General features: G+C 47.2%; 1 protein-coding gene across 1 annotated transcript in view; it reads left to right on the plus strand.

Annotated features, from left to right (window-relative positions):
- Nucleotides 1-408: 408 nt before the first annotated feature.
- Nucleotides 409-13,520, plus strand: part of SETD1B (SET domain containing 1B, histone lysine methyltransferase) — a gene marked incomplete at its 5' end in the record, with an annotated part of 49,268 nt that continues 36,156 nt past the window's right edge. Inside the window, 6 exons of the mRNA XM_084272277.1 lie at nucleotides 409-481; nucleotides 801-955; nucleotides 1,391-1,489; nucleotides 1,973-2,243; nucleotides 5,389-5,501; nucleotides 8,140-9,315. Of these exons, the coding sequence (XP_084128403.1) occupies nucleotides 409-481; nucleotides 801-955; nucleotides 1,391-1,489; nucleotides 1,973-2,243; nucleotides 5,389-5,501; nucleotides 8,140-9,315 (1,887 nt within the window). The remainder of the gene's footprint in view (nucleotides 482-800; nucleotides 956-1,390; nucleotides 1,490-1,972; nucleotides 2,244-5,388; nucleotides 5,502-8,139; nucleotides 9,316-13,520) is intronic.

Below are 13,520 nucleotides of genomic sequence, written 5' to 3' on the forward strand. Positions count from 1 at the left end.
CTTGTTTAGAAACAGTTTGCGCTAAGGTAAATGCAGCGGGCAGATTCCACTCGCCCCCCCGCATGCCGTTAACCCCGGGGCGGGGAGAAAAAAAAATTAAACCCACCCCGGCGGCGGCCCATGCGGCGGAGCTCGGCGGCGGCGGGGCGGCGGCGGGCGGCCGCGGGCCGGGGGCTGCGCGGTGCGGCCGCCGTGAATGTGCAGGCGGCGGAGGGCGGTTAGGCGTTCGCGGCGCTCGCAGCGGTGTATTGTGGGAGGCCGCCGCCGCCAGCAGCGAGCACACACAATATGTGGTGGCTCGCAAAAACGGGAGGCAGGAGCCTGGCGGCCAGCCCGCGCCGGTAACCGGCCCCATGTGAGACGGGAGCTCGCCTTTCGCCGCCCGGAGACGATCGGCCGCCGAGCGCGATGTCTTTCCGAGAGACCAAGGCGGGGGAGAAAGCCAAGCACCCTGAAGATCATGGCAAAAAGCAGAGTTCAAGTGAGATTGGGTCTTTTTTTTTTTTTCCCTTTTCTTTTTTTTTTCTTCCTCCTCTCCTCCTCCTCCCTCTCTGCCTCTTGTCTGGCTGGGGTGGAGGGGGGACCCGGCTGGCAATTCCCCCATTTTAGGGCTCTCTTCGCGGTGGATTTCCTCCCTGCCTGGGTGTGTAGAGCGGGCGGCTCGTTTAAAAAAAAAAAGAGGGGGGGGGTGTCTTTGTTGGATATTTTTTAACTTTATGGTTTCCCGTGTGGTGGGGTTCCCCCCCCCCTCGCCTTCTTTTCCCCTTTCCCCCTTCCTCTCCCCCTCTTTCCGCGTCCAGGTTGGATCAACGGAATGGAGAACAGCACGCAAGCCAGCACTTCTGTCGAGAAAAGAAATCACCATTGGAGAAGTTACAAGTTGATTATTGACCCGGCTCTGAAAAAAGGACAGCACAAACTCTACCGTTACGATGGGCAACATTTCAGCATGCCTGTGAGTGAGGGGGGGGGTCGTGGGTTTCCCCCATTGTGTTGTGTGTCGTCCCGTGTCCCCCCCCACCCCCGCATCTGTCTTACCGGCGTTTTGGGGGCTGGGGGTCCCTCCTGGTCGTGGTAATCCCCACCGCAACACATGTGTGTGGGAGGGGGGTCTGGGGGACACACACACAGCCGCCAAAGTTACTGCCACCTGACACTGTGTATTCAACTGTCAGGAGCCCGAGGAGCCCTAAACCTGCGGCTTTATTTCTGTGTTTCCAATCTGTGTGGATTTCCCAGCAGTATTGCAATTTGACACGTGTGTGTGTGTGCTTCCCCCTTCCCTTGAGACAGCCCGTGCTTCCTTGGGGTTTGTTTTGTCTTTTATTTGTGTCTTAAATTTCGAGCCCTGTTATTGCTGGTCTTGTGCTTTTTCTCCTCCTTCTCCCAGAACTCGGGAATTGCTCCTGTGGATTGTGTCAGGGATCCCAGAATAGGGCGAATATGGACCAAAACTAAGGAGTTGGAGCTGTCTGTCCCTAAATTCAAGGTACCGCCCTCAACTTTTGGGTTTAGCTCTGTATTCTTGTTTATCTGGGAGTGAAGCTTCAGTTCCAAATAGTTTAATGGACCGTTTAAATGACAGTCATATTCCTATTAACATTATTATTTGGAAAACTGTTTAATGGTAATCCTCTTTTATAAAGATAACGAGAAATCAATGCATCTGTCTAACAAGCTCACTTGGAGGTTTTGGAGCTGTGTTGTCGGGGCTTCTTGGGTGGGGGGCAGCAGAGGGGGGGCTCTCTGCTGCCAGTACTGCTCAAAACATCGTTTGTAGCCCAGAAAAGAGCCAGTTCCAATGAACGGCTGCAACAGTAGTGGCTCTGCTCAGCTCCGGGGTTCATCCCAGAGCCTTGGAGGCAGTTTTCTTTCCCCAAAGTTTGCGGGATGCTTTAACCCTTTCCTTCCCATGCTCGTTAATGATTACTGTTATCACACCCCCTCCTGCCCGCCTTGTGCCTATTTCCAGATTGATGAATTTTACGTGGGGCCAGTGCCTCCCAAGCAGGTCACCTTTGCCAAGCTGAACGACAACATCCGTGAAAACTTTCTGACTGACATGTGCAAGAAATACGGTGAAGTGGAGGAGGTGGAGATTCTCTACAACCCCAAGAACAAAAAGCACCTGGGCATTGCCAAAGTGATCTTTGCCACTGTCAAGGGTGCCCGGGAGGCTGTCCAACACCTTCACAACACCTCTGTCATGGGAAACATCATCCACGTGGAGCTGGATACGAAAGGTGAGGTGGCACATTTTGGCCTCAGGCGCTTGTGGTTTGCACTGTTATTGTCTGTCCCCCTCCTCAAAACGAGGGGCTGTCGTAGACTTCAAGGCCCCGGTGATTAAAAATATGAAGGGAGTGCTCCTGTCCCCCTGCGAGCCGGTCTGGTTTCTGGGGCCTTGGCAAGTCACGTGGAGCCAAATGTGTTGTCTGTTGCTAGGAGACAGCCCTGTAATTTGCAAAATGCTACCATCCTGCCCGTCCCCTGCCTGTATCCTCCCGCTCTTCCCTCGGAGGCCTCCCATGCCCCCCATCTCCCTGTCCCTCCTCTTAGCCATCTCCCAGGGCTGCCGGATCTGGTGGCACCTTGCTTTTGCAATCTTGGATTTTTTTGATAAACCCCGGGGGTTCCCTGAGACCCAGATCTTTGGATTTCTAGTGGCGGGGCTGGGTGCTGGCCCCTGCGTGCCTGGCGTTTCATTGATACTTAGCAGCACACTGGAGGCTGGCAGCAAAAGAGTGCACACGCAGCACTTGTCAGTGTGTGTGCGAGTGTGTAAGTGTGAGACTGTCTCTTAAAGCGACAGGAGCTCCGAGTCCTGGAAGTAACCGGCTCTCTGTCCCAGACCTGAGCCCCAGGGAACCCAGTAAAGTTTCTGGGAAGTATTAAAGCGTGGCATTTCACCTCTTTGTCTTCTCTCTTTCCTCCGAGCACGTTAGTGAAGGGTTTTGCTAAAATGTGCCCAAATTTTAGCAAATGGCTAGAGGTCAGGAGGTGTAGATCAGTTGCTGCTTGTTCTTCATTGCAAACATGGCACTTCGAGTTTAAAACTGACTACAATCTTTCTTGGGAAGACAACATTGTTAACACTGTTTAAAAAAAACCCCAAACAAACCAAGTGATACTTTTGTTCTGTGTTACAAGGTTTCAGCAGTTCAGTGCACAACCTGGACAGCAGTTGGTGTGCCAGATGTAGTAAGAGAGCATAGTAGGATGTTTATTGACATTACTGATCCCCCTTAGAAGAAAAATCACAGTAGTGTTACAGTATTTTGTATTGTGAGCTAAGCTTGACCTTACATATGTATACTTTCAAATTCTAGTATCATTAATTCTTACTGACAGGCTCCTTCCCCTGCTTACTTTGAAGGTAAAAAATACATTTAAGAACAAATTAACCGTTTGTAGATTTAATAGTGTAAGCTAAAGCAGGCTTGGAAGTGGTGGATGTCTTGATGAGAGGCATTTTAAATAAGCTGATTGTGCTATGGTTTCCCCTGTTGCTGAACTACTTTGCAAGTCTCAAGCAGACGGCTGTTCAAGAAAGTTAGCTGCACATCAGGGAAATGAGGGGGGTGGGTTATGCTTCTGTTTCTTGGGAGAAAACGTTGAAGTCTTAGTTTCAAATTGCATTGTTATTTTGTTTGCCAGCTGTATGCTTCTAATGGGTTTTTACCCCACAGTTGCATCTCTTTAAAAGAGTAAGGCTGTCAGAATCAAGTGAAAGTGTTACTCCTAAAATGGCATTAGCAGGTTAGGACATTCTTCAAATATACATACTTATAATTTTCAAGGTTTCTTTCCAATATTCGGCTTTGCAAGAAATTGAAAGGTTGGTTAACTGCATTTTCATAATCTAGCAAAATAAATACTAGGAGCAAGTGTCCTTTTATCTGCCTGGCCAGAGCACAGGCCTGGGGATCTGGAGTTAAGAAATCCAGTCTCCTCATTGCTGGTTTAAAGCAACTTCACTGCCTGAGTTTATCCATGTACAGAATGGACAGGCAGTATTTACCTGGCCTTGTAGAAGCAGATAGGAATCATTTCACATACATAAATCTCTTTGAAAATTAAGCTGGGACTTCTACTGCACAGTATGTGGGATCCAGGAAGAATTGTGAAACTTAGTAACAATTACTTTGTATTTATTTAAAAACAAGTTTTAAAGTAAGCATAGCAGTTCTATATCCACAGCATTAGAGTCCTAGTGGGGGGGGGGGAGAGAGGTGGTGTGTTAGTATTTTAAACATCATACTCCAAGCATTTAAGCTCTTGCTTTGAGGAGAACCTTTTTGCCACAACTTGAGTTGAACTGAAACAGTTTACACATTTGAGGATGTGGCTCAAGACTTCGTGAAATGAGATTTGATAACCAAATAACTTAATCTGCAGTATTTATTAAAGATAAATGAGTTTCCTAGCATGTGGAATTGTGCTAAGGGGAGCTTTGCTTTCCAATAGCATGGAGTGATTCACAGGGAGTTTGGGGTTTGGTCCTCCAGGACTTCGTTGTGAAAGTAGTCCTATTTCGGGGGAGATGTTTCCTGAATTCATTTTCTGGGCTCAGGTGCCAGGCCTGTCCTTTTTTCTATGAGTTCTGTATCTTTCAGAGCAAAAGTCACACAGTTTTGGGGTTTGATTCTGTTGCCTTTGAAGCTGATGATAGATTTCTTACAGACTGCAAAACAAGTAGGATTGGCTTTTTGTAGTAATGAAAAACCCAATATTAAGAAACTCTGTAGAATTTAGGAATGAAAAGGCTAAGGTTCAGCAACAATACATGGGACTGTTTGTGTCTCTGGCTTTTATTCTTTGAAGGATGCCACAGAGCACACCTTAAACTAAGGGGGAAGAAAAAAAAAAGGGCTAATCAATGTCATTTTGGAAGAGCAGCGTTAACGGTTTTGTCCTCAGCGTTCCCATGCATCATGTTTGCATTCATCACAGCCAGTTTCTGCTAGCAAGGTGTGTTGGGAGAGCTTTCTGAAGTGGCTCTGGGTGTTGGCAGAGGCTTGTCCCTCGGGTGAGAGTTTCACTTCTCAAATCTGCAAGCTATTTGCTTGGCTCATTGGAGAGGAGGAAAACTGCTGCTCTCCAGAAAGCGTGGTAAAGAGCAGAGCTGCCAAGAAGGCTGAGAAGAGGAAAAAGGATTTTGAAATCTTCTTGTCTTGGCTGGAGAAAGGAGTGTCTGACTTCACTTGCCCCAGCAGATGATTTAAAAATGATCCCTACTAGCCTTGGAGATGATACCTGCTTCTCCATCCCACAGATGCAGCAGGTTGGGAGTGGTAGCAGCAGCACTGTCCAGGTGTTAAGAACATTTATTTTTACATAGGCTGCATTGGTTCTGTTTAATCAGCTCTTCTGTTGTGGTCTGTGCAGGTGAAACCCGCATGCGATTCTATGACCTGCTCGTTAATGGTCTTTACACTCCTCAGACCCTTCCTGTAGGCACTGAACAGGACGTATCGCCAACTGTGAATGAAACTCTCCAGGTATGTTTGCTTGTTGGGGATTTTTTTTTCCTTAAGAATTAACTTTTTAGAAAATTCCAAACAAACACATCGTTGATGTTCGTGTTTTAACACTTATAATTTAGCTTCCTATTTTTGGCTTTTGCCATAGTTTCAGTGGATGTTACTAATTCACGTTTAAATATAACTTGCTCATAATTGCCATAGCAAATGTAACTCTCAGTGACTGCAGTGCACGTGGCTAATCTGTATGCTGGTGTCTGCGTAGCATGGTAAGTGCTTTTTGCCTTTTGGAATGAAAAATACCTACAGAACCGACAGCATGTGCTCTCTTAATGTTCGAAATTTCTGCAGTTAAGAGGACTGGGTCAGATCTGTCCCTGAGATGAGATTATTCCCTTGAAGTCAGGGGGGATGATTTACAATGGTACATTTGGCCTAGCGTCTGCAGTATGTAATCTTTAGCGTGGACGTTCTTCAGACTTGCTAAAAGAGGGATGGTGTCAAATCTTAAATAGTGGCATCAATTTTCCAGAATCTTCCTTAGTCACCAGAACTGGTTGTTAATAAAAGCAGTGGAGAGAATTCCTGAGGGCTTCCAGGGGTCGCTGGATATTTAGGGTACAATTCTGTAAATGGCTTTGTACAGTTACCTGCTCCCTTCTGAACCCCACTGGGAAGGGTGGGGGGGACAGTGAATCCTGTTTGTGCTAGGTCATCCACCCCCTTGGCTTGTCTAAACGTACTTTGGCTTCTGATTGTGACTTAGGAATCCACTTTAGGGCATGAACTTTGAAAGAGTTTTGCCAGAGATTTTTCTTTTTCTCTTTCTCTCTACTTCTCTGTGTTCTTATAACTTCTTAAAATGCCATAATTTCATTAATTCTGTGATCAGATGTTTTCAGGGCAAGTAAGAGCTGGACATTGAACATGAAAATCCCATTGAGCTGAAAATATCCTCCCACCAACCACCTCAACAGCAGCAAGGCAAAACCCCAGTATCCTCGTAACAAAATTGTAGAGTCTGATTCTTCCATACCTCCCAGCAAGATGGTTTTAAAGGCAGGAGGGAGGCAAGTAATGGTTTTGCTGGGAATCTGCCATGAGCAGTGCCTGTTTTTTTATTTCTGCTGGCTACAGCACATCTTAAATAAAAATGGACAGATTTGTTCTTACTCCTCTTTTGGAGTTAACAGCAAAACACTTAACTGATGGTATCCCCCAAAGTTTCTCTAGGCACTGTATTTGTGTATTACAATCCTGAATTGATTTTTTTCCCTCAATTACCACCAAAATTACTGTTTGCTTCATGTTCTTGCCACTAGAATCAGCCAACAACTTTGGCTGCTGTTGTAGTTTGGTAAAATACTGCCATTTGCTTTCCCCCTCATGCAGAACAGCAAAGACTTGACAGTTCTGTGAACCACAATCCCTGTCTCCAGGCCAAGTCCAAGCCCCGCTGAAAAACAACCCATATCACATCTACACCAAAGGTGCAGAGATGTGGATGTTACCAGGAAGCACGTGGCTGGTTCCTGCCCCTTTCTGTGGGTTTTGGGAAAGTTGAGGAAGAACCTCTCCTCATGTCCATGTATGTGGTCATGGTCTCTAGGGGTCACACCAAGAGCATGTCCTCGCTATTGAGCGGGTGAGATGTGTGTGAGTGTAGAAGATGGGTGAGAGCTCACCTTGAGTTTGATACACGTTACAAGCAGGTTGTTTTAAGGGTCTCTCTGCCTACCTGTGCTTGGGAGAGGAGCAGCCAGCCTCTAGTCTCAGCAGTTTGTTGACCTGGTGTGCTTTTGGAGAGTTGAAACTCAGTCCTGCCTCTTTTGCTACCAGGAGGATTCTCACTGAGCTCTTGCTTTGCATTATGGAAAATTGATTCCGGCACTGATGATTAGCGTGGCACTGTTATGACTCAGCAGAGTCTGAGTTGGAGCAGGGCTGCTCCTAGAAACCCCCAAATGTGCCTGTGAAGTGGGTTGCAGAGCAATTACTTGGCTGTTCTGTAGGCTTGTAGCGTTTCGGTTTCAAATGCCGTAATCAGTAGCGCTCCACCTGAGTGTTTGCCCGTCAGAAGGGGTTCAAAACGCGTTTTCAGTTGAGAACTTCATGTGCCTTTTATACCTGTAGCCTTCTCCCTCATGGTTACAGATGAACCTTTTGTAGTGAGGGCGGTGGGTCAGCTCCCTCAGATGCAAAGCCCATGGCATCGGTTGGGTTGCAGGCTGGCAGCTTGTGGATTTGAATGTTTTGATCACCAAAAAAAAAGTGTTAGATTGATAATTTCATAGTTATCTTTCCTATTTGCAATTTAGACGAGCCTTACAAAGTCGATAAAAATGGAAGCTCTCGTAGCTCAAAGTATTGTGCAACTCTTCTGTTCTTGGGTGTAGCTTATAAGGAATACTATTGTATCTGCTTTCTTCTTCCTCCTATAGCAAGTTCCTCTTTTCTTGCCTTTTCCTTTTAAATCAAAGGGAACTGTTGATAACGGTTTGAGTTTTCAGGGATGCTCTAAGTTGGTTTTATTTTTGCCATAGAAATTAGTGCAAGCTCCTGGGTACTCTTATTCCTCTGAAAACCAAATGGATTAGACAAACACCTTTTTGAAAGTGTGTGTGTTTAGGTGCTTTTCTCTCTTCTGTGTTTCTAGTTGACGGATTCCCTGAAGCGCCTGAAGGACAGTAACCTTTCTTCTGCGGGATCATCTGTTACCCCAAACAGTAGCACACCGTTTTCCCATGACACAGCCTATTCCAGCTGTCGGCAAGACACCCCGAACTCGTACAGCCAATTTACCCCACAGTCCCAAGGAACACCTCACACCCCACGCTTAGGGACACCGTTTTCCCAGGATTCCACCTATTCTAGTCGTCAGACAACACCTGTGTACCATTTTGGGCAGGACAGTGGGTACAAACCCAGGAGACATGAGACAAAGTTTACGGATGCCTACAACCGTCGTCCGGGACATCACTATGTTCATAACTCAGCAGGTGTTTTCCGAGGGACGGAGCATCAGTTTAGTACGTTCAAATCCCATCAGCAGGAGCCAGTTCAGTTCTCTCACACTCCTCCCCTGAGCCACTCTAGTTCTTCGAGCTACAAATCTGCCTTCTCTCCCTACCAGGCACCAGCTGTATTTCCCCAATCCGATGAGCAGCAGTTTCCCCAAACTTCGAGGGAAACAGAGTACCGAAGACCTGCGCCACCTCCCACTGAGATGGTTGTGGAGAGCAGTGCTGCCACTAACATTGATTTTGTCCCAGTAAAGGAGAAACAGGAGGAGCCTCCGCCCTTGCCCGAGTCAAACTCTGTTCCTGAACCGAGCACAGCATCCTTCTCTCAGACTCCAGAGAGAAGCGAGACCCCCGGCACCCCCACCATGGAGTCAGAAATGCAGCATAACAGTTTAGACTCAAGGATTGAGATGCTCTTAAAAGAGCAGAGAACAAAGTTACCCTTTCTGAACGAGCATGACTCGGACAATGAGATCCGAATGGAAGGTAGCCCTATTTCCTCCTCTTCTTCCCAGCTCTCTCCCATCCCAGTGTACGGTTCGAACTCTCAGCCCGGTTACAGAGGTCAGACACCTTCCTCACGCCCTTCCAGCACAGGCTTGGAGGACATTAGCCCGACACCGTTACCTGACTCTGATGATGATGAGCCCATCCCTGGGACAGCTTCTCTGAGTCAGAATTCCCGGGGGACATCGGAGGCCAGCATGACTCCCATTGATCAGCTGAGCAGGACCTCCAAAATCGAGACCTCAGAGACTAAAGAAATGGTGCCTGGTGACCAGACTCCAACATCAGAAAAAATGGATGAGGTAAGTGAGCTGGAACTGAGTTATGAATCTCCACGTGCATCTCCAGAGCTGGACAGGGTGGGGAACTGCTCATTTCTTCTACTCCTGTTAGAATGTGGGGTTTCTGGTGTTTTTTTCTGTTACTCAAGGCAGCTGGAAACGAGCTAGATGTGACATAAAGCGATGGTCTTAATCAACTTGCCGGTCTCCAGCTTTCCTTGTTTATAATAGCAGCCTGCTGCAATTTATAGCTTTGGGAGAGCTCAAGGACTGCACGAGCCACAGAAGTTTGGCCAGTGCTCACGCTGTGTGACTGTCCCAAGTGTCGACAGACACTTAAGCCACTAGAGGAGTTAATCGAGCGCTTTCTGCCATTGCTGTGGTCCCCGAGCGTGGGTGCGTCTGTGTGCACACACTTGCTTAACGGGGCTTTCATGTTACGCTGAAGTATTGAATGTATACTTTGTTTGATAGCTCTCCAGCTATTTATGCCATCTGGTTTGAACAGGAGACAGTTGCTGGGTTTTAATACTCTGCTCTGTTGAAAGCAGGGAGGTAGTTGACTTGTGGGGGATGTGCTCCACTGAGTCTTCCAATAATAGAGCCGAGTTTGCTGCCTCTGCTGGGGCATTTGTGGCTGAAGGGACAGGGAGAGCTTAACAGGGTGGAATGGTGCCAGCAGACAGAGAAACTACGTTGCTTGGCGTGTCTGTTGCAACAAATGTGAGTATCGCTGCAGTGGATGTGTGGGGCCTGTGTCGCTGTGTCAGGGAACGGTCAGCATACAGATCTTTGCAAATACCAGCCCCTCTCTCCTCAGTGTTGATAATAGTCATGCAGGCAAATGAAACCGCTGTCCCTGGTGTGGGAGAACTCTGCAGTGAGGGGACCTAAGCCATCCAAAAGGGCTGGTCTTGGGTAAATGTCCTGAGTGTGGTAGATCAATTTCATTTACTTATGAAAGTTTGCTGGGGTTAAGCTGGCAGAATTGATTTCCCTCTGGTGATCTGCAGTTGCGAGGTTTTTCACCTGAGAAGCAGCTGCATTTCAGGAGAGAGAGAGCTGCTTCTGCAGGTACAGGCTTTGCAGAGCTTAACTGGAGGAAAAGCACTGCAGCAGTAACGTGGTGCAGGTCTCAGTACTGAAGAGAAATAAAGAAATTGTAACTGTACTGGATATTTTGTTTTTTCTCCATGCTTTTCTAAACCTGTTTGTCCTTGCAGTTGCCAGTTTAGCCTTTGAAACAATTCAGCTGCTTGAGGTCTCATTCACCACCTAGGCTGGCCCAGGCTCCCCTCTTGGGAGGCAAGTTCCTGGCCAGTGGAACCTGATGATGTATTAATTAGGGATGGAGTTTTGGTTCCTTGAGCTCAGTCTAGAAGGCTGAAGAGGGGATACTCTTAGTTTGTCTTTAAAAAAAGAAAAAAGAGAAAGAAGAGGAAGGTATCCCTCATCTCCTTGCCATTCCAGGCTTGTATCCACTATCCTTTCTCTTGTGCAAGTGGGCTGCAGTCAGTTCTGAGCGTGTTTAGGAAGATGGATGAATGCCAGTGTGGTATGTGGGGTCAGGCACTTTCTGTAGCTGAGACCAATATTAGGAGACTGGCTGGGATGTTATATTTGGAGGTTGTGATATGGGGCAGCAGTGTGCTGATGTTGAAGCCCACGTTAAGTCTTTGTCTCCCCTTAATGAGATGCTGGTGTCAGAAGTTCATGTCAATGGCTCTGTGATACAAAATGATATAAATGCCTCCATCCCTGCAGAAGCCAGAAAGGTGGTAGCAGGGTCTCCACGCAGGTCATTGCTGCCTTAAATGTCTCCTCCCTCCTCAAAAAGTTGGATGTTTGTTATTGGAGCTATTTATTCAACCCTCTTCTTGGTTACAAATCACACCAAGCTATTCTGGCATGTTTCAAAAGTTCCCTGTGCCTTTCATTGCTCCTTCTGATGCACAAAAAAACCAATCTCAATGTGTTTCTGCTGCCTTCCCCCACTCTTCTCCCCCCAGGTTTTTTGCTTTAGAAAAGGGCTCTCCTGGCTTCCCTCTCTTTTGCTGAAGGAGCAGAGCTGAACAGTGACTTAACATAGGCTGAAATTTGAGCTGCAGCTTTCCAACCGAGTTAGAGAGGGGCATTGAGTCTGTCTGAGGGCTGGAAAGCTGAACCTCCGGCTTCAGCCTATTGTGATACCACTATTCAACTTTCAGTCCTTCAGAGAATCCTCCAGCAAAACAGAGGGAAGGCAGACACGAATATTTTAGTGACTGTGGGGAGCAGAAATGATGTATTGGTGTAGGGAGGGTTCACTAAGTGTCATAAGGAAGCAATAAAGGGCAGAGAGTTTGAGCTTCTTTACTTCATATTTGGCTTTTCAAGGGTCAGAGCAGCCCTAGGCACACTCTCTTTGAGTGGATTCTCTAGCTGGGATAATCTCAGGATTCATAAGGATGCCAGCAAAGTTGCAGGGAAGTTCTTCCTGAGACAATAGATGTTTTTCAAGGACCTACTCCTGTTTCCCATCAAAACAAGCATAATTTTTGTCAATCATTGTAATACAGTAACGTTTGTTCTATAGGTGAAGCCCTGTCAAATCGCCAGGCAAGTTAACCACCCCAGGCTTGCCATAAGTAAAGGAGGTACAGCCAAGCCCCAGCAATTGCTCTGATTTATCATGCAAGACCCCAGAGTTTGATTTCAAGATCCGGTATGATACTCCTAAGCCAGAGCTTGGCAGGGAGTTTGGGTGTGGGAGAGGAAGGGCCGTGCATCTGTCTGCAACACCTAACTCCGACTAATCTCAAAGCAGTGATTATGGTCTACAGAGAAAGTCCTGCTAAGCTTAGCTGAGGGAGGAGCACTAAGAGGTGGAACAGAGCGGGATGTGGGCAGTACGAGGTAAGAGGAGAAAAGGGATCCTTAACGAACAGCACAACCTGCCTGCCAGGCCGATGGGGCAGAGGGGGCTTTTTCAAGAAACTAGACGATGGCAAGGGAAGCAAACAGCTGAGCTGCGTGGCTATTTTAGTAACATTTTTGAGGGTAGCCATGTACAGTCTTCCTTTCCTGTGTTCCTGAGAGATAACAAGGAAAGAATTCTAATAATTTCTTTTTTTCACAGGACCTTTGCTGTTTCAGAAGAGCAAAGGTTGAGTAAGTACAGTTTGACGTTTTGACATCCCATTTGAGCCAGGTCTTGTTTCTGCTTGGCTTGTTACAGGAAGAGGCCCTGCCTGTGTGTGCTGGCGAGGGTGACAGGATTACAAGTCCTCACTTTGTTGTGTATTGATGATACTTTTCATGTTTGTGTGCATAGTCAGTGTGTAATAGGAAGACTGTATGATTGACAATGGTAATTTTTGAGATTTCTAAGGACAAAAGTACTACTTAATTGAGGGATCAGCAGACTCCTGTCTTCCTGGTAGTTTGGCTGAGCACTTAGTTGCTGTGGTGGGAGGATGCCTCAAGAATGCCGAAGATAATCATAAAAAGAAAGTTCCTGAAACATGAATGAGGTGAGAGTGGTTCTGCTGCTGCCTGCTGTGAATTTTAGCAAACAGCCTGGGGACCAAACTGGAAGTTGCACAGTGTGTGGCAGCCCGAGAGACCCCAAAAGCCACTGCTGTCACCAGCACTGCTCGGAGTCTCACGGGACAGTTGTGAATGCTTTTAATGCCTTGCTGGGTGCTGAGGTGCCTCTTACAGGTCAGTGTCGACATCCCTGTGACGAGCTGTGCATATGCAGCAGATCCTCTTGCAGTTACCCAGAGAGAATTTAATTTCTGAGCTACGCTTACACATAGATGAGGTGGGTCAGGCTCAGCCCTACAGTGAGCTCTGCTGAAGTCCCGGGGTTACATCTGGACTGAATTTGCACTTATCCTTGAAGTATCTTCAGGTTCTTGTGTGGTTGCAGCCAGAACTAGAAAAAAATGTTGAAGTGTCAGATTGTCCCTCTGGAACTTTGGCAGGATGCAATGACATTCTCGTCAGGACACTACATAGTGTCTTGTGCTGCTCCATGCTGCTGTATCCCCATCCAGACTACACTGTGTTTCAGTAGCTGGTTGATTCCCCTTTCCTACAGAACCAAGTTCAACCTTTAGTTGTCACAAGGGTGTCTGAGAGAGAGCAATGCCCCGATGCTCTCCAGGCAGCATGAGCCGCTGCAGGGTTACCCTGGGAATGGTCAGTGCCCCTTGGAGCTGTGCTGTGCAGGAGCGAGTCAG

This window comes from Gallinula chloropus (genome assembly GCF_964237585.1).
Source record: "Gallinula chloropus genome assembly, chromosome: 17".
Lineage (NCBI taxonomy): Eukaryota > Metazoa > Chordata > Aves > Gruiformes > Rallidae > Gallinula > Gallinula chloropus.